Source organism: Octodon degus, unplaced genomic scaffold (assembly GCF_000260255.1).
Source record: "Octodon degus isolate 3935 unplaced genomic scaffold, OctDeg1.0 scaffold00012, whole genome shotgun sequence".
Lineage (NCBI taxonomy): Eukaryota > Metazoa > Chordata > Mammalia > Rodentia > Octodontidae > Octodon > Octodon degus.
In genome coordinates, this window is record NW_004524588.1 from 2,230,967 (window position 1) to 2,252,063 (window position 21,097).

General features: G+C 44.2%; 1 protein-coding gene across 3 annotated transcripts in view; it reads left to right on the forward strand.

The window, feature by feature from the left end:
- Positions 1 to 21,097, forward strand: part of Etv6 (ETS variant 6) — a 228,327-nt gene that overhangs the window by 173,876 nt on the left and 33,354 nt on the right. For all 3 annotated transcript variants that reach the window (XM_004626065.2, XM_023709544.1, XM_023709545.1), the window contains 2 exons: positions 9,109 to 9,273; positions 20,525 to 20,659. In XM_004626065.2, the coding sequence (XP_004626122.1) occupies positions 9,109 to 9,273; positions 20,525 to 20,659 (300 nt within the window). The remainder of the gene's footprint in view (positions 1 to 9,108; positions 9,274 to 20,524; positions 20,660 to 21,097) is intronic.

The window sequence follows — 21,097 nt, forward strand, 5'->3', positions numbered from 1 at the left end:
GACCCTGAACACTCTGTAGACCCTTCCCTAAAATACAAAAGAGAAAGAGGGAGGGAGGGAGGGAGGGAGGGAGAGATAGAGGTAGGGAGAAGGAGGGATGGAGGGAGGGAGGGAGGGAGAGGAAAGAAAAGAAAAGAAAGAATGGGGAAAGCAGGAAAGAAAAGAGAATGGAAGAATAATTAAGCTGTATTTAAGTACACATACCAACTCCCGATGGTGAATGTAATCACTACTCCAAGCATGTACTAATAAAAGTAAAAACAAAAAATAAAAGTATAGAAAGCATCTGAGGAGGCTGTATTGGGGGTATCTCTGATGTAGTTAATTTTTAAACAGGTTTTTTAAAAATATAAAAGTAATGCATGTTTAATGTAGAGAAATTGGGAAATAAAAAATGAAAAACACAATGAAATTACCTATAATTCTACTGTTGAGTGACAGCTACTGTATTTTATACTTCATAATATTTTCTGTGCATTTTGGGGATTATTTATGAATGCAGTGTTTTGATTTTCAATATTAATTTGTACTCTACATATAGTCTGTTATTGGTTACATAATTTTGTCATAAATGTTAGTAGTTAGTTTACTTAACCTCTATTCCTTTATTTATATTCCCATTTTGTCACTATTCAAAATAACACTGCTATGAACATCTTTATGCATGAGAGATTTTTCTGTATGCTAAGTGATTTCTTTAAGGTAGATTGTCAGAAGCTAACATTTACTGGGCTCTTAAAATATCACCAACTCACTTGCCAGAAAGAACTTGCCAGCTTAGCTTCCCACTGCTTTATACCAGTCTAATGAGCTCAAATTTTTACAAAGATGTATATAAGGGTGAAAAAAATAACTTACTGAAAAGAAAAATGTAAAGGAGAATTTCTTAGATCTAGAATGTTGAACCAAGTATGCTAGAAACTATGCAGGATGCCCCAGAGAACAAAGAGTGCTGGGAGCACTACCCTAAGAATAAACCTGGTATCAGCTTCCTAATTTGGGTTGGATGAACTAACACCCAGCTGCAAAGCCAAAACATGACTTGACTGTTCAACTTTTTTTTTTTTTTTCCCCCAGAACCGGGAATTGAACTCAGGCCCTTGTGCTTGCCAGGGCAGCGCTTATTCCATTGAGCTATCTCCCCGGCCCCAACTTTTCTTTTTTTCCTACTCTTCTGTCAAAGTAAATGATAGACTAAAACATACAGTGTGTATGTTGACCAAACAGTTGAAGCCCATGATGGGTTCGTTGAGTGCAAAAGCAAATGTAAATTATCCAAAATAACTTTAAGGGTCTTGAACCAAATAAATATCATCCTTGGAAGAGAACTTAACGTGGGTGAAAGATAAGCTGCCCCTCACAGTGACCCTTAAGGGAGTGGGGAAGGGGAGTGGTACTATTAGAAAGAAGGTGAACTGTTGTTTGCCTAATATTAAGACTAGAATGTGGGGAAAGTGTGTGTATTAACTAAAACAGTTAACTTGGAAAAAGTAAAAATAAAATAGCTAACTTGAACTTCCTGATGAAATTCAGGATAGATTTTCATAGCTGTGCATGAAGAGCACTTAGGAGAGTTACCAGCAGAGCCAGACACATGCTTCTGTTCTTCCTCCTCGTCCTCCTCAGTAAGTTTGGTGGGAGTTTTAGTTACTATATTTCCAGACAACAGGCAAGTGTTCTGTTGAGTTCATGATGGTGTTTTTATGGATAGTTTGGAAAATGTAGTTCAGATACCAGCAGAATATTTAGACAGATCAACCATTGATCCACTCTACTCCAAAGGGGCTAGTCCTTTGATCTGTATCCATCTGAAAGGGTCTGGTGGGTCACAGGAGGGCTCCATCTCAGCCCTCACCTGATTAGCGTTCTGTCAGTCCCCTGTTGAAGTAGCAGGTACTTAGCAAAGCTGCAGATGACATGAAGCTACAGGGTATAGAGGGCCCAGGAAAGAGATCTAAAGCTGGAGAAACTGCAGCAAGTTGGAATGATGAAATTTCATATTGCTTAACTTACATTCTGACAGTTGGATCTCAAGAACCATGTGAATATGTGCAGGGTAAGATGACATTGTGAAGATAGTCATGGTGATCGTGCTAGTAAAAATATAGATGATATTTATTAAATATTTTATTAATATAATTTATCAAATGATTGCTCTATACCAGATACTGGGGTGGTATCTTTTAGATAATCTTTTGCATTTATAATTACTTCATACTAGTTTTATGTCATCTAAAAATTGGATAAGCATGTCATCTGCAGTTTAATGCTACTTTGCAGCTTGAAAGTTTCCCCTGTTCTTCACTTAAGACAAGTGAGACAGAGAGGTTGAGGAACTTGCGCAAGGACACACAGCTAGGAAGTAGAAGTTACATGCTGTTGTAGCTAAATGCCTACATGCTTAACTCTTGAGAGACATTTTTCTTTTTTGTTTAAATTAATTCATGAATTTAATTTTATGTCCTGCCAAAATGCCTAATGAGTCTAGGCCAAGAGGTGGGTGGTTAATACTGTAGACTTTGGTTCTGATCAACTGGTTTCAAACGCTTCCTTTTCCAGGCCCCATGTCTTAGCCAAGTCACTTCTCTTTCAAAGGAAGATTTTTCTCCTTTGAAAATTAGGGTAGTGATGTTCCCACAGGATTCTTGTAGAAATTAAATGAGTTACATAACTCGTGTGCACAAAGAAAGCACTCGTGTTTGCTGTTCTCAGGCTACTTAAGAAGTAACATGGTGGATATTACAGGTGGGGACTGTGAGCTGGGCATGGTGGCACGTGCCTGTAATCCTACTACTATGGGAGGCTGAGGCAGAAGAATTGCAAGTTTGAGCCAAGCCTGGACAACTTAGCAAGGACCTTGACTTAAAATGGAAACAGTCTGGGGATGTAGCTCAGTGCAGAGGACCTTTGTTCAACCCCCAGTATGAGAAGGAGAGAGAGAGACCAAATAATAACAGTGAAGCCGCCAGTCACCGGCACCACCATTTCCAATGATGTGTGCTATAGGTTTTTCGTCTGTAGGACAAGATTCTTAGTCATGGTGTTATGATTTGTGTCTAGGTGTCCCCCCAAAGCCTCATGCAGTCATGGAGCAGCTTCTAGAAGTTATGATTAATTCATGATTCAATGCTGGGATTATGGGTGTGAGCACCATACCCGTCCCGGCCCTGGGGAGCATAGCCTGGATACCATATGGGCGAGGGGAGAGGGGCTTCAAGCTGCCTCAGCTGCTGCTCCTCCCTTTACCCTTTGCTGTTTTCCACCACCATGAATGGCTGCCCTCTGCTATGTGCTGCTCTGCCTTGGAGCTAGCTGAGTATGGACTGAAACCTCCACTAACTGTGAACTAAATAAACCTTTCTTTCCTTAATTTTGGGTATTTGGTCCCAGCCATGAGAGAAAAGTAACCAAGATACATGGTGAAAGCACACAATGATTGTGGACTGATTTGATCCATAGAACTATATTGTTCAGAAAAACAAAGTGCTGGTCCTATTCCTGCACTGGGTCTAGGGAAGGTGCCAGAGAACATCTCCAGAGGAGGTGGGCAGGTGAGCAAGGATCGGATGCTGTGGTGCAAAAGTTCTGTTTGGGCAGTGAACGCTGCTTAGTCTGGAGGGAGATGACTAAGCAAGGGAGTGCAGTAACTACTACGACTGTGACCAGGGTTCCAACGTTGTCATGTGTCATCTGATCACATTGTGGCACAACCTGGAATACTGAGAAGAGTCAAGACATTTGGGGCATGTCCCTTATAGTTCAGCCTTAACTTTTTTTGTTTTAGTCAGTGAAGTGGGGTCAGGACTAGACACAGTCACCTTCATGGTATCTCTCATCGCTCACACTTTAAGATTCTGTTCTCTAAGCCCTATGAAACTCTAGAGCAGTTTCAGTTAGACAGAAAATTGGGGGTAAAGGGTGCTTTTGGTGAACAGCTACAAGGCCCCAGGTGCTTGAACTTGGGAGCTAGGGATTTAGCTGAGTGGTGTAGAGTACTTGCCGAACATTTATAATGTCCTATGTTCAACCACCCAGTGACATCAAATAAAAGGAGAGATTGCGAGCTGGATCCAAATGTTGCTCAAACCACATCTACTGACTCTGAGCCCTCTGTTTCCTCCTCTGTTAAACTGAAATGAGAACCCAGCTAACTTGGGGAGACATTTGTGGGAATTACACAAGGTAATGTATGGGGAAGCAACAGATCAACTCCAGAGATGCAGACTGCTTTATTTAGCATTGCCATAGATGACTTACAGTTTTCCAGAGAATTAGAATATAATAAAATAGTCTTAAGCACTAATCTATGTTCCATGACTCAGAAGATCCTTCAGGAAGTTACAAAATCTCAAGGTCTAGGGTCATGATCATGAACAAAGAGTAATTTTGTAGGAAAAAGAAAAGCTCTTCCCCATGTGTATTCTTTGGCTTATAAGATCCAAATTAAATAGGAGCATATTGACTGTATTGAGCCCACAGGGAATAGTGATCGCAGACTCTAAGCTCCTCGTTTTACAAATGAAGCCAGTGAGCCAATGAGAAGCCCAGCAGCCTCACCAGAATCACGTGTTAATTAGTGGCTGATCTGGGAATAAAATTCACACTGTGACTCCCAGAGCGCTTTTCATCACAAATTTAAACATAATTCAGAAAGTCTGAAATGAAGGTCACAATGTCCTGATGTGTATGGCTGCCCTTTTGAAAATGGAATTGGAAAAATTAAGAATGTTTAAGAGCCCAGGCAAATGTATCATTGAAAGGTATCAGGACTTGACTCCCAGGCCGGCCAGATAGCTCAGTGGACTAAAGTGCTTGCTTAGGCAGAGCGCACCTGTTCAATCCCCAGTGTGCCATGCTGGCCCCGCCCTGGGGTGCGCTGAGATGGCAATTGAGACTAGGCAGGGTGGCACATGCCGTAATTCCAGCATTTACAAGGCTGAAAACACGAGGATCACTACGAGTCCAAACTACTTGTAGTTGGGAGACCCTATAGACCCTGTCCTCAATACAGAAAAAAAAGAAAAATACTTGACTCCCCTTGTAAGAAAAAGTGCAGTGGGCTTCCTAGTAATTTTCTTAATCATAGTAGTTCACATCCGTCATACAAAGTTCTTCCCTAATGCCTCACATTACTTGGCATTAACAATTTTGATCTAAATGACCCTCACAGGTTTGTTATATGCACAAGTAGTGCTATCTTAGGTATCAAATATTTCTTTCTTTCTTCCTCTCTCTCTGTCTCTGTCTGTCTCTCTCTCTCCTTTTCTTAATGATCACTAGCATTATCTCCTTTAACTTCGGTGAGTTAAAATTGCAAGGGACAACTGTAAAACAAGCTGTATATCACACCCTCATCCTGCCTGTACAACTTCTGTCCCATTAGTGGCTGTGAATCACGTGACCCATCAAAACCAAGCACTGGTGAGCACCATGGTCAAGCAGCTGTGAAGTGACGCTTTGCTCCTGGTAGAGTAAAAGCAGAGTCCCACCTACACCTCCCTGCTCTCCTCGCCCATAAGTTTATTTCTCCAGGGATCTGCCTTGCTAACTTGAGAAAGGCTGTAAGGATCTGTATTGGATGTAAGAATCAGTTCACTCAGGTTTTTATGGTATCCTGAATAGATGTTGAAAACCAGTCCCAATTCTGAGTCTGGTTGAGGGGTGTTTGGATAAGCAGAGTGAAGGCTAAGAACACAGATTCTAGAAGCATATACCTCGATTATGATCTCAGCCCTCATCGTGTTCTAGGGCCATGCGCCCTTGGGAAAATTCCATCAGTGTTTCTGAGCCTCAGTTTCCTAATCTGAACCCCAGTCTCAAATGCATGAACATGCAATTAAATGAACTGATATTTATAAAGTGCTCAGAACTATGCAACGTGCATAGCAGTGCTTCTTAAACGACTGTTAAGTAAATTCAATGGTCCCGGTTAGACCAGAGTCCCCTCTAGGGGTATAGGCTCTGTTCTACTTAGAGTTAGATGCTTTAGCATGCAGGCCTTAGAGGGTCCCAGGTTTGAGAGAAAAAAAAAATGTTTTTCTTCAATTAGAATTGCAGAGCACATTCTATACCACAGCCTCTTTGTTCTATTGAACTAAAAAGGAAGCAGCAGCGGGACTGACTCCCAGCACAGAAGTGCATCTGACCTCTTTCCAGCTCGCTGAGCTGTCCACCTCTCTCGATGCTAATGCAAGGGCAGTGGCCGATCAATTCATTGAGTGGCCCAGAGCAGGTAGCTTGCTCCATCTTGATGGCATCTGTACAACTGCTGGGATTGCCCCACATTCCCTGGAACTCGCTGGTGGGTCCCTCTTGTACACAAGCGTGGAGCCTGCGGCCTCGGGTTCTGGAAAGGGGGTTTCCGCCAGGGCCCTGGTTGCTTCTAGGGCCAAGCTGTGGGGGAGATTAATGGGAAGTGAGAAGAGAAACTGTTGTTCTTAACGGCAGCGCTGTTTGGAGTATGTGACTCTTCTTGTATTTAGGGAAAAGATTACTCATGAGTATTTTCTTCCGTAGAATATAAAGAACCTCAAATTACTACTTGTGCCCCCACCTCCTTCTCACCGCCTCCCTCTGCTTCCCCGCGTCCCCTGCAGAAACTTCAGCATTTTACTTTCGCTTCCCCTTCTCAGCAGGATTCAGTTCTGTATTCACTTTGGTGCCTGTACTTCCACACAAGCTGCCCCGTGCTTTTCCCTGTTTCTGTAATGAGCACCCTCTGTCCCATGGTCCTGCCACTGCTAGGTGCTTTCCTGGGCCAAACTTGCCTAGCATCTCCTGTTGTCCCTTAAGGGCCACTGCAGTCCTGCTCCTCCCATGAGGAGGAAGAAGAGGACAGACATCTGCAATAACGAATCACTGTACTCGCCTGCTCTCTGACACCACAGTCAGGAGGAAGTAAGCTTTCAGGTTTTGGCTGCTAGCTGGGCAAGGTGGTGCACAGCTAGTAGCACTAAAGAGGCTGAGGCAGGAGGATCGCCATGAGTTAGTTCCAGGCCAGCCTCAGCTACATAGGGAGTCCAGGCCAGCCTGAACTACATAGCGAGACCCTGTCTCTGGGGGGGAAAAAAAGTGAAATGAGATTGGCTGCTATACCCATTAAAACTTTAAAAAAAAAAAAAATTAAGGGCTATCTATCCCAATGGCTGATAGTTCTTTATTGGTCCCTTTCAAGATGGACTAGTTTTGAGAAGACGTCCAGAGTTGGAAGAAGCCAGTTTACCCATCTTCAGAACTGTGTTGTAGAGAGGCTGTGCTAGGAAGACAGGCAGCAAGCGTGCCCAGAGCCCTGGACAGTCTCCGGGGGACCGGAGCCACGTGGCCCCCACTGTAGCACGTCAAGCACATCGATACTTTGTCCTTCCTAGTGTTATGTGAGAGGTAATTCCTTCCAGGAATGAAGCTGAGAACATGTTTATAACACATTCCAGGGTCTCCCTAGGTTTAAAGAATTTAAGTTGAAAGACAGGAGCTCTTCCTGACATACACTGATTCCACTGTGCTCTGTTGGAACTGTTGCTTCTTACCACTTGATATTCAAGACTGGAACTCTTTTGAGCATCAACCTTCTTCCTTGTGGTTCTTAAATTACTGCTGTTGGGACTTGTTTCATTTCTGGAAAATTATTGAAATCTCCAAAGAGCTTTTGTTCACATAGGTTGTATCTTATCTAATTTTACCATTTTATAAATTCAAACTGAGAATTTCAGAGTATTCCTTAACTTAATGAAAAATAATAAGCCATTTGTGAGTGTGGCTTGTAATTAAATGAGTAAACCCCAATGAGCTATATTTCATCCCCAGTCTTTTGGTATTTTTGACACAAGATCAAAACTGTGCATGCCCTCCAAAATAATGGCGCAAAGAATAGCAATGTTGTCCATGTTTACAAGTCTCTTTAACACCTAGCTTAGTGAAGGTGACTAGATTCTCTTGAACTATTTCTGCTTTCAGCTTCTTGCAACATCATTTATCATGGGCCGGAGAGATAGCTTAGCGGACTAAGCACCTGCTTAGGCAAGTGCATGGACTGGAGTTCTATTCCCAGTACCTCATGCTGCACTGGCCCCATACCCAGGCACACTGAGTCTGGAGAGTCTGGGCTTGGTGGCACACCCCTATGATCCCAGCGCTCGGCAGGCTAAAAACAGGAGGGTCACTATGAGTCCGAGCTGCGTAGTGAGGCCCTGTACCAAATACATTAAAAAAAAAAAAAAAAAAAAATCACTTCCCATGCTCAAAGTATAAGAGCAAGAAAGGCAAATAGTCTCTTAATGTTGTTATAAAAAAAATTTTACATAGACATCCCACAGAGATCTTGGGAACCCTTGAGGCTCCTGGGACCGTGTCTTGAGAACTACTTTTCTAATTCCTTGAAGGCTATATCAAAGATTTCCCATGGTAGCAAAGCACAATAAAAATGTAGGCTTGTAGTTGTGATGTCACTCTGGCTGACAGGATCAGGTTGGTAGGCTGTTGACCTGGTCACCCCTTCAGCCTCCTTTCTAGGCCTCCTCCAGCCCGCGTTGGTCCTAGTCCATCCCAGCACCCCCTCACTGGGATCGCTTAACATCAGCAGGAGGCCTCTCATCCTTACCTTGCCCTCTTATTCCCAGAGGCCAGCTGATGCTTTCCCAGAGGCTGAGTGAATCGCTCTTCCTGGAAGAAGCTTCAGGGAACATTTCATTATTTGGCAGCTCTGGAAGGTCATGGCCAGCTCTGGAACATTCTCACTTCAGAAAGACTCAGGCTACATCAGGTCCACGCTGATTCTAAGGTCCCAACCAAAGCGCATAGATTTGTCAGGATTCTGGGCCCCGTGTGTGTCCCAGGCTTGCCCCTAGGGCACAGCTCTAAGACCCATTATCCTTAGACACATTTTAAAAGGTATGTTTTTCTCCTTTCTTTTCCCTCTAACTAAAAAATTAATCTGATAGCATGTTTCAGCAGTTATGAAGCTAGAGTTGTAACCTGGGATTTAGAATTGAATGTAAGGGCTGTTAAGATGCAGCAACCTGATTTTGTTAACCATTTGGAGATCTCCCCCTTGTTCCAGCTGACTGATGAGACCTTTTTTCTCTTCCTTTCACCTCGCTGTCTCCCTAACAGGCTTGCAGCCAATTTACTGGAGCAGGGATGACGTAGCCCAGTGGCTCAAGTGGGCTGAAAATGAGTTTTCTTTAAGGCCAATTGACAGTAACACGTTTGAAATGAACGGCAAAGCGCTCCTGCTGCTGACCAAAGAGGACTTTCGCTATCGATCTCCTCATTCAGGTGAGCACCTGCACCCCGCTGCTGTGGGTTCCACGTGGACAGTCTGCCCATGGCCAGTCTTGGACACCACTCATCCTGCACCAGGAATCTGCACAACCACCGGGGACAGGGACAGTTTACCAGCAGGAAGATCTCACTGACCTAAGCAGCTGAAGGGGGAAGGAAGAGCTTTCTCCAAATGTGGGTGGAGTGTTACGGTTGGGAGAGGTTGGCCATTTTTTACCTTCTAACCCTGGAACTTGAGTGATGTTGTGCTGCCACCAGAGAAACAGAGAAACACCATTCCTGCCCTTTTTAGCTACCTGAGAGTTAGTGTAGGTCGGGAACTGATCAGTTAAACAAACTGACCATAGGTGGGTGTGGTGGTACACACCTGTATCCCAGCACCCCGAAGGCTGTGACCGGAGGCTGGCCACGGGTACAAAGCCAGTGTGGGCTGCAGAGTGGGTTCAAGGGTAGCCTAAACTACATAGCGAGACCCCAGCTCAAAAAATAAAAGGGAGAGAAAGAGCAAAGACGTGGATATCGCTGAGTAAAAGAACACAGAAAGGAACCCAGGGAATGTGGGAATCCCAGTAGCCGAATTGAGTTTAGAAACACTGTACACCCAAAGGGCTTCTAGTAATTTCCTTTGAAAATACTGACTGCTTTGAAGTCATGTATATTGTAGCTTTAGAGGTCCTGAAAAATAGAAGGAGTTTCCTCAGGCCCACCTAAGATTTATCAAAATATGGGCTCCTAAGAGCCCACTGGATAAGCATTTGCACCTGCTGCAGTGGTGCTGCTGCCATCGATAAGCCTTCAGAAAGACTTCTGGGTTTCACTTCTCTGCCTTCTGGCTGTGAAGTAGAAAGGTATCTGGTGACTGCATGTCAGAGAGGAACTTTGGTCTCTGCTTTATGCCTCTTGAGGGATTAGTTACCAGAACACCAAAAGGTCCTCGTCCTGTGGAGTCTCATTGTAGACCCTGACGTTGAGCATCTTGGCAGAGTCCCCTTTTCTCCTTGGCAAAGTGCAGACACCCTGCCTAAGACATTGGCATGGTCCCTAAGTGCACAAACCCTCATTTACCCTGGAAGCCTGCCAGCAGCTAATAAACTAACCCTCCTGGGGAAACAACCCCACTACAGGGGTGAGGAGAGCCTGTGGAGTGGTATCCCCCTGCTTTGTCCAAGCACAGCAGATGGTGCATAGAAAGAAATGCTAACACAGAAATGTCCCTCAAAAGTATAGATAGATGTTACTGAAACTTTGAAAGTTTATATAGCTCTAAAAGCAATTAATTTTGAAGTTTGTATCAAGGATACAATATATCAGAAACATTTTGGCTCAAGTCATCTCAAAATCAGAAAACTATAAACAAGTGTATGAGTAAATGAAACTTTCCTAAATAGTTCCTTTGAATTGATTGCAAAATACTTCCCTTTTCTGTTCTAGTGGAAACCTAAGCAGTGTTACATTCAGAGGCCACGTTACAAGGCTAGAGGCAAAAACCCCTAACTCTTTCCGTGCTCCAGTGAAACCAGCTGTGCAAAGCAAAGCCAACGAAGGAAAACCCAGTGATGTGTTTTGACTTGATTTGACTTAGCCCCCGGGCGAGCTTTGCTCTGAGTCTGTGAATTTCCCTGCATCATCTCTCAGGTGCTGCACGCCATTGTTGGTTGACTTTGCTCCCCAGGGACCTCTCAGATCTGACGTAATGAGGTTCTCTCTGCTCAAAGCTAGGTGAAGCCAACCGCTTTCTCAGCCCTTTTTTCCAATGGGCCATGTGGCAATGGCCCTTCTCCTGGGAAATCACTGTCTAATTAGAAAGATTGGACTGCTTGGACCCTTCAGGTCCAAAAGAGCCGGACAAGGGAGAGCCAGTGTGGCGAAGGTCTTGTGAGAGGAGGAATAGAGTTGGGCTGGAACATGAAGGATGACCCGAAATGAGTTACAGCAGGTACTCAAGCAGTGATTTGTGAAAGAGGGAGGAGGCCTGGGCCGGCCTTCCTGTTCAGATGTGAGGTGCTGCAGACCATGGTTGGGGCAGGCAGTAGAGATTCATGCTGAGTATTTATTCAGTGACTAAGGCAGGGGTACAGCAGCCTGGGTTTTATAGGTAGGAGAGGCCCTTTCTAGCAGGATCGTCAAATGGCACTCAGTGGTATGGTAATGGAGCCTGACTGAGAAGTCAGAAGAAGCTATAGGGTGGTTTGCTGAAGAGGAGTTCGAGATAGGGCTGTGAGCTCTCTGTGAACCACTGTCTGCTGACCCTCCCAGCACTTCCTCGTTCCCCTCCTTTGTTCATTCCCGCCTTGCATTTCTAGTCCTGCCAACTTTCTTCTGGAAAGCTTCACTTCCAGCCCTGCTCCCCTGCTTCTCCCCGCCTTCTCTGGTCTCCTCCTCCCTCCTTCTGGGTTCAGTGCTAGTCCTCTCTCCTTTTACCCCAGAGCCATCTCTGCTTCCGCCATGGCTGTGATACACAAGTACAGCACACATAGTCATATTCTATGTGTTCTTCTTCTCCTAGAGTAGAGAATTCAGGGCAAGCAGCAGCGGTATCCTGTTAAGCTGCCCTGTCCTGTACCTAGCACAGGACTTCATAACTAATTGACACTTGATAAATATTGGCCAGATTGTCCAGAAAGCCCTGGGCAGAGCTTCAAGGTGATACTGTCAGTACAGGCCGCAAGAAAACTCATGACAGTGCAGAGGAATGTTGTCTAAGAGTCCAGAGGTCAGAACCAATGGGTGGCAGAGAACTGCTACCCTGTGACACAGCCGTGTGGCAGGTGGTGAGGTGTGCCGTTGCCACTGGTGCTTTCCTTAGGGAGGAGGAAGGTTTCCATGGAAAATCATTTTTTTTTTCTCAGATGAAATATTTGCCTGTGCTTCCTCTGATGTGGGTTTTCTGCTTCAGCAGTTTGATATAACATGTCAGGAGGCCTGGGCTCCACACCTGGCCTGACACAAATCACATCACTTTCTTTTATTTTATTTTTTTATCCATAAAGTGGGCTGTTCACCTTGTGGAGCTGAGTTCCCCGCAGCTCTTCATAGCTTGATCCAGATTCAACCCTGAAGCATCCTTAAGCTTCTAGCGAACATTACAACCTGCCACCCTGCAGACAGTGAACAAATACCAGTCCCCTTCAGCCTAATCATCTTATAGAACTTGACCCCCCCCACACACACACACACCTTGGATCTTTTTTCTGCCTAGGGAGAATCAAGAGTAGCTTCTCACAGCTCATGGCACTGCTAGAAGAAAGGAAAGAGAAGTATCTGCTTACCCCATCCTCGCGAAGACATGTCTTGCTCCCAGCCTCATTTCCTGCCTGGTTTCTCCCAAAGCTCTGCTCTCCTAACACAGTTCATCTCCAGTGTAGCGAGGAGAGAACTAGACTTGATGCGTTGTACTTACCTGAAATATTAATGCACCTTACGTTCACATACAGTGGTCTCTCTCAATGCCATGTGCTGTGTTCATTGGCCAATTTAATCAATTAAATTTATCCACCCCTAGGACAAGAGTCTTCTTTGTGCATCACTACAATAAAGCAGGGAACACTTGAAATGTGCTTCAAATAATGATATGATCTCTAAACAAAAGCGTTCAAGGTTGCAGATAAATGGAGTACTTTCTCTGAAGTCATCTCCCAATAATACAAGATGCAACTTTAAAGTATTTGCTAAGCTGAATAATAAATGTAAAAAGATCCACATTTCATACAAAACCTCACCTGGGTAGAATAATTTTACCTAATCCTTGAGCTACTAGTTGCCACATTAAATGGCTCTGGGTGATTTAAATTTGGAGATATTTGATTACAAGGTTACTGGGAGACTCTTAAGAAAATACATTAATGAGAGGAAATAGATTAATATTTATTCTTAGAGTTATAACAGCATTTGGATGGAAATAAATTTATATACCCACTTTATATGAACAAAAACCTCAAGTTATTATCAATTTGTTCATGCTGTGCTCTCTGTGCTTTAAGGGAAGATAGAAATATATTTTTAAATTCAGTTTTTTAAAAAGGCATCAGGGAGTTCCTAAATGCATTGAAAATTGTAGGTATACTCACATTTGCCCTCTTTTAGTGTACTGTAGTGATTTTGCAAATGATACTTTCCCTTTCCAACCCATCAGAGCCCTTATCTTTGGAAACATGCTTCACTTGTATTCTTTAAATATAGTAGAATTCCATTTTCAAGTCAAAGACTGAAAAGATGAATCTGTCTATCTATGGTTCCTTGGACCGATTTGCCTGAATTTCTGCTAAGCTTGGTAGGTGGTTTGCTAGATGGAGTGGCTGTCCACTGGCCTCATGAGAATGAAGTCAGAGAATCTGAGGATCCAGGTCACAGAAGGGGACCCAGGAATGTGGGAACTGACCCTCTCTAAGGACACCGCCAGTCTACTGTCTCTGTCCTTCATCTTTGGACAAATAAAACATGAAAGTTAGAAGCCACCACACATCAGAGAGATGCTTAGGGAAGTCATTTGGTGGAAAGTCATGTACATCGTTAGCACTTCCCTGGACGCCTTTGTGAGGCGGTGGTGACTGACCCCATCCTTCCTTATGCCCACATGACAGACAAGTGCTGAGCCCTACTTGTAATAAAGCACGGAATCATTTCACGTTTCTATTTTCTCAAGAGCTTATTACTTAACCTTATTCAGCTACAGATAACTATCTTATTGTTTGCTAACTAATTTATGCTTCTCTTAAGCATAATGTTCATGTTTTCCCACATTGACCCTTTTTCTCAGGATCTCTAAGCCATAAATATGGAGGTACATTTCAAATATTTGTTCCTAAGTCTAGTGTATCTTTATGCTCCAAGGATATACTCCATTAAATAAATGTTTGTAATTTAATCATGCTATAGAAATGGACTGAATGGGATGCCTAGAAACTAAGACCAAGCTGAGTCACATCTCCAGCGTCTCGGGACAGGAACAGGCATGCCTGAGCCTGCAGTCACGTGGCTGCCTTCACTGTTGCTGGCAGGAAGGATGCAGCAGAGAGAATTTTCTGACAAATTTAAAATGTCCCTCCAATCCAAGCCATGCTTTTGTTTCTTCTTAAGAATTGTTTAGAAGCAAGTTAAAAGCTCTCAATAAGAGTGAAAGGCAGAACTATTTGCAAGTTTGAAAATGTGTCACTTCAGAAAATCTACATGAGTTTATGTATGCAACAAGTAATCATCTGAAACAGTGCAAATTTTAATAAGGTGAAAGTTCTTGATTAAACCTCCTAAACCTGAGAAATGAGAAGTTGTGGAAGCCCTGGGGAAGGCTCTCAGTAGCACTGCAGATGTCTCTAGCTGTTGCCCCCACCATTCTGAAATAAGCAGCATTTAACAAGAACTTTAAAACTAACCATCACTCTGGGAAACTTGAGGCAGGAGGACTGCAAGTTCAGCCCAGCATGGACAACTTAGTGACTTGGTAAGAGACTTTCAAAATAAAAAAACGGCTGGGATGTAACTCAGTGTGAATACCCTATGTTCAATCCCCAGTACTTCAAAACAAAGCAAAAGAAACCCAATCATATCTATTCACTAATAATTCCTTTCCTTTAAAAAAATTCCAAGAATAATGTGGAATAATGCTCTTAGCAATTCTATTTATAATAGTAAAAACTAGAAATTCCCTAATCGCTCCCAAACTACAAGAAGGGAAATAAAGGAGAATATAGTGGAGTTTTATAACCATTCAGTCATTTATTACTTTTTCAGTGGCTTGTGTAGGGCTTTGCTGGTCATGTTCAGGGTTTTAAGCAGATAATAATGATCATAAGGTATAAAGGTAAGAAATAAAAATGGGGCCAAATGTTTGGCCGGAGTCCAGGAGCAGAGGGAGAGAAGAGTCAAGGGTTTCCGGTCTGAGCAACTAACTGAGCTTTTACTGTCTTAGGAACCCTCTGGGTTTGTAATGACTTCCGTGTCAGACACATTGAAGGCGTGGCATCTTTTAGACATCCCAGAGGAAGTATCCAGGAGGTGAGAAGCTGTGGTCCCGCGGTGCAGAAGCCCTGCCCAGTGCAGATTTAGGGGAGACAAGCTGAGTACCCCAAAAGGAAAGCCAGAAAGAGTGCTAGGGGATGTTAATATCAAAAGATTGGACGAGGAGAAAGGAGAGAAGTGGGAAGAAAGGGAAAATAGGAACCTGTGTGGCCACAGTGTATCCAAGTAGGAGAAAGGTCAGGTTTCCTGGTGCTGGCTGCTGCAGAGCAGTCAAGGGTCAGTCATGCCCTTCCTCTATATGACAACAGGGAAGTGAGCTCAGCAAGAGCAGGTTGCGGAAGAAGGAAGAATCGGAGAGGAACCGAGCACAGGAAGTGAGGAAGTTTGAGTGTCAGGGTAAGAGAAAGACAAGAGCAGCACAGGGACGGAAAGAAGACGGAAGTGTATGCCTGTCTCAGAGACCGAGGTCGGGAGGGAGAAGCGGGAGGCTGAGAATGACCTGAGGCTTGAAGAAGAGGTTGACTCTATGACTACGAATGGAAGACTGGAGAGAGACGACCGTGAACTAGAAATGCCTCTAAGCGGTGACTCTCATCCAGTAGAAACAGAAATATTCCACACATAGGAACATGACCTTACGAAACATGCATGTGCTGTAACTATAAACGGGGATTTTTGGCAAACTTTTGAGACGTGTCTGTTAATCATTGTCATCCCAAGGGGATAGAGCGTGTCCACTGAGCATGTGTCATGGTAGATGCAGGGCTGGTCTTTGTACGTCTCATCTCACTGGAGCCCAGCTGAGCCTGGGGCATTATTCTCATTTGACACAAAAGGACCCTGAACTGAGCCTTTAACCCGTGGAGAGGAGAACTAGTTTGCCTCCAGGATTCAGACTTGGGGCTGTCCTGCTCCACAGCCCAAATCTTTCCCTCTAAAAGTAAAGTAACGTAAAAGATCTTAACTCGCTCCTCCCCGGTGTGTTCTTGGCTTCAGACACTGGGTAGGACCAATATAGCAACTTTGAATAGCATTATTCACTTTCTGTGCTGTTCATTTGAGACACATTTCAATAAAACAAGAAAATTCAGGGTTTTCAGAGTAGGTACTCGACTTTATATCAAAGGTGCATGTGTGTTGTTTCTGAGTGCGATACGTGCATGTACCCAGGAGCATATAAAACTTCTAAGACTTCTCCCAGCACCTTTGCAAGTGAAGGCCCTGAAGCCCACCAGCTGCACAGCAAATCCGTCTCTGCACATCGTACGTGTGCACCATGTGTGTACTTGTGTGCATGCAGGTGGATGGAAGAGCCAACCAAAGCCGTTGTCCCTTGACCAACAGACCTGGGTTCCATTGCTCAGTGCAGTGGAAGCACAAGGTAATACTACTGACTTCTTTTCTGGAAGATGGGGAAGATTTATCAAGCACTAAATGGGCTGAAACATTTTTACATACCTTTTGAATTTAAGCCAGTGGTCATTTGCTAAGTTTGATACATAACTATGCATTGGCTCATGCTCTTTGCTTTCAGTAGGCAAATACATGTAATTTATTTTTAAATATCTTCTGTATTCCAGAATGGACCATATTACACTGGTGCTTTGTTAATACTGCTTTTGAAATGTGACTTCTGTGTCTGTGAGAATTTGAAGAATATATTGATAGGACAGGCTTGGTTGTGGAAAAGCTATGTGACAATGGACAGGAGGGGAGTGGGAGGAGCTGTCTTCATTTCTTTAAACATTTTTTATAGACAAGACACATCTTTTGTGTATTCCAAAAGCAAAACTAACAACTGAGGTACAGGGATTGCAGGAGAGCTGGGTTCCAAGTCCATACCAGTGTCTACCAACTAGAGTCATTCTAAGCTGATTTGCTCATGCAGTGGCTGACCATCCATCACAGGATGTACTCAGCCAAAGCCACTCCTTGATCTGGGCATGGTGGCGTACCCCTGTAACCCTAGCACTTGGGAGACTGAGGCAGGAGGATCACTGCAAGTTCAAGGCCACCCTGGACTACATAGTGAGTTAAGGCCACCCTGAAGTACAAAGAAAGAGACTATTTCAAATGAGGGGGGAAAAGCTACCCTTTGGCAAAGAAAGAGGGGCTGGGAGACTCCTAGCAAGCAAAAGATTGACTTGATATAAGAAACATCTAGACTATTCCCTAGGTCCAAATTTCCAAGTGATTACAGGCACATGCTATTACCAGCAATCATAGATGTAGCATCCCCTGGCCCAGCTCCTGGCTGCTGAGCAAATACCTCTGCGAATGGCTGATGTAGCTGTGGCCCTACTCTGGGGTCTCTTTTCCTGGCCAAGCACCTGGGACTTGGGCCTCACCCCTGCCCATCCGCTGTCTCTCACAGATGGCACTTAGAGCTGCTGTCTCCTTGAGCAGCCCAGAAATGCATGTGGCAGGCACATCAGCATCAGCGGTGGCCTAGCCCACCCCGGGAGCAGGAGGAGCTACGAATATCCACAGAGCCTAGGAATGGGACAGTGCCTGAGATCACCTTCTTTCCCCTTCCTAGCAGGGGACATAACACTGACGACAACCCAAACATTCTCCTGCTATCTGTGTGGGTTCTTCTGTGGGCTTACACATCTGTCCTAAGCCGTCGCAAGGGTAACAAGAATGTACTCTGAGTGGTAAAGGGAAGAGGTGACAGCACTTACTTCTATGACCTGAGCCTTGATGTTTCCTGACACAATGCTGAGCTTATTCTTATTTCCTGGATCACCTCATTGAAACTATGCAGGAATCCTGCAGATGGCCGGCTGGGGAGATAGCTCAGGGGTCTGAGCACCTACCTGCCTGGCAAGCGCAAGGACCCCAGTTCAATCCCTGATACCTCATGCCATGCCTGCCCAGCCATGCTGGCCTGAAACTGGGTGCAGTGGTGCATGCCTATAATCCAGTGCTGAGCTGTGTAGTAAGACCCTGTATCCAACAAATAAATAAGTCATCCTGCAGATGGGACACCATTTACACGGGCTCTTTCCAGATGAGGAAGCCCAGGCCTAGGGCAGCCGAGAAGAGTGCCTTGTGGCTCCTTGCCTGTGTGCATGCAAAGGAGCACAGGAGACAGTGGCTTCATCCCCTCTGGCCTTTGTTTCAGTCCCCACCAGGGACCTTCTCCAGCCCCCATACAGGAGCAGCATCTACTCTAGCCCTGTTCCAGGTCCTGCATAAGATGCCCCGATGCCCCTCCCTGGACCCTCGCTGCACTGGAGGGAGTGGCTGGGAGCTGTGTTCTGCAGAGAAGCCTGGGGTGACTGCTATGCAGGCAGGCTGGGTGTCTGCAGTCTGCATCCCACCCACACCCCTGCCACCCTCAGACACCAAACCTGCATTTCCTGGCCTCCACTTCCAAAGTGGATAGGCTAATTATGGACCCTTGATTTTAGTGATAGTAATCATCAAGAACATATTTTTAAATGTTCTCACTTTCTATTCTGCGTATTACTGAAATAAAACATTGAACAAACCCCAGGGTCACATAGGCTGTGTAAATTAGGAAAAGCTCAGGAAGACGTTACTCTGAACCACCACCACCACCACCACCACCACCACCACCACCACCACCACCCCCCAAAAAAAAACTTGATTAGGGACTTATTTTTGTATTGCAATCAAAATACGAGTCATTAAAATAGGACTGTATTTTAGGCTCTGCATCCCTATCTATGAGAACCATCACCATGACTACTAGATTTGGAGTCCGTGAATGCCAGAACCCTTCCCGGTGTGAAAACACGTATCGTGGGCCAGGTTCTGCCACATCCGAGGCATTTCCATAAGTGGTCAGAAGACCTCTGCATCTCCTTCTCACCATCCCTTTTTAATGAAATAAATCAGCACCTGGCATCTACTCTTTGAAATCTTGTGCTTATTTAATAATAGTAAGTAGTTGGCAGTAATTTACACCAGTGACATGTACAATTCAAAGGGAAGGGAAGGAACAAAGAGCGGGCTCACAGGGTTCCCTGGGACTTACTTTGGACAAGCTGACCAATAGCCACAGAACTGTATTTGGTACAAACAGTTGAGAATTGGAGGTTTGGAGAAAGCAAGAAATTAATATGGAGCATTTTTTCAGGTTCACTCTAAGTTTGGAGGAAAAAAATCATGCAGCAATATCTGCAGCCCTAAATATGCAGCTAAATAAAGTTGTTAATTAAAGTATCTGTTAAAAATGGGTAAAATTAGAGACAAAGACTCATTGTTGGCTACAGTTGTTGACTGCACATCCCTGCGTGGGAAAGGACATAGGGGGACAGTCAGCAGCCTGTGGTATTTTAAAGATTAATCACCCGCCCATACAGGGTTTTGAAGCACCCATGTGATTGGCCATTGCATCTAGGCTAGAGGGGTAGAACCAGACCATGATGGATTTGGGACGAGGGGCCACCCCATGGACACTTAAGAGTGTACCAGAAAAGAAGGGTTCAAGCCCACCCCACAATCTGCCAGTAGCTCCTATCTCAAGATGATTTTCTAGAGCATGCAAGACCTTAGAGCAATGAGTATTAGTATTTTTAAAAGAGAGAAGCATCCTAGAATGTACCTTAGAGTGTTGTGACTACTTAGCACCTCCAACCAGATTTGTGACTTTTTTTTTTCTTTTTTCTATTCCTGCCTGGAGTTGGGGTGGGCTTGAAAGGTATGTTTTCCTTCATAGGGAAGATTTCTGTCAATTGTCATTGGAACATTAAAGACTTTTCCTTTAAAGCTTTCTTGGAATAATCTGCAATGCAAGAAGAGATGGATGTAAAAAGAATATCTTGACAAAAATTATAGGAATAAGTTGGAACAATGTAGGTTTCCCCTAAAGTCTGGGATGTCCAGTTAGTGAGCTGTCACTTGTCAACCACAAAAGTAAGTAGTTAGTGGTATGGGGACATCTTTAAAATGTGATGTAGAAGGGGAAAGAGTGGACACTAAACTGTGAACTCAATTCTAGCTATTTAACTATAGATAGTATGGCAAGGCTTTTCTCAGAGTGATAGGGTTATAGGTAGATTCTCTTTGTAGTTTGGGGCACTTTTAAAAAAATTTTTCTTGTGTATTACTGTCATAATAAAAAAAAGTCAGATTTAAACAATCACATGGCTCTGACGTTTGGAGTTTCATGTGCTGTGCCCTGTCCCTGTCCATGAGGACAACATGCAGTTTTGTTCAGCACTGTAACCCTGCCGTGGTGCCAGGCGCAGGTTCCAGCGCCATCCACCCTGTTGAGTGGTGACCCATCTCTACTTCCTTTTTTTTTTTTTCTTCTCAGGTGATGTGCTCTATGAACTCCTTCAGCATATTCTGAAGCAGAGGAAACCTCGGATCCTTTTCTCACCATTCTTCCACCCTGGCAACTCTATTCACACACAGCCAGAGGTCCTCCTGCATCAGAACCATGAAGAAGGTACTGGATGAGGCTTCTCTTTCTATGCCTGAGACTTAGACAAACCCAAGGCTTTTAATTGTTAACTTGACCAGCTCTTCTTATTCATGTGAATTCATTGCCAGTCAATAGGCATTTATTGAGTGCCTACAGTAGAGGAAATACCTAGATGAATAGGATGCATATGCTTCCTTTCTGAAGCATGAAGCCATAGTAAAGCAATGAGATAGACATGCACGTAAGTATACAAGCTTAATTGTATTAGCTGGCACCAGACGTATGGTAGGGGAGGTTGTAACCAGGTACTTCAGAAGGCTGTATAAGGGAGAAATCTCTGAAAGATTCCTTGACAGCTATCCACCCAGGTTCTGACCAGCAGTGGTAAAGTAGAGAACAATCCAGACACAGAAAATGACTTCTGAGTGGGCTCAGCCCTTGCATTACAGATATATGTGGGAT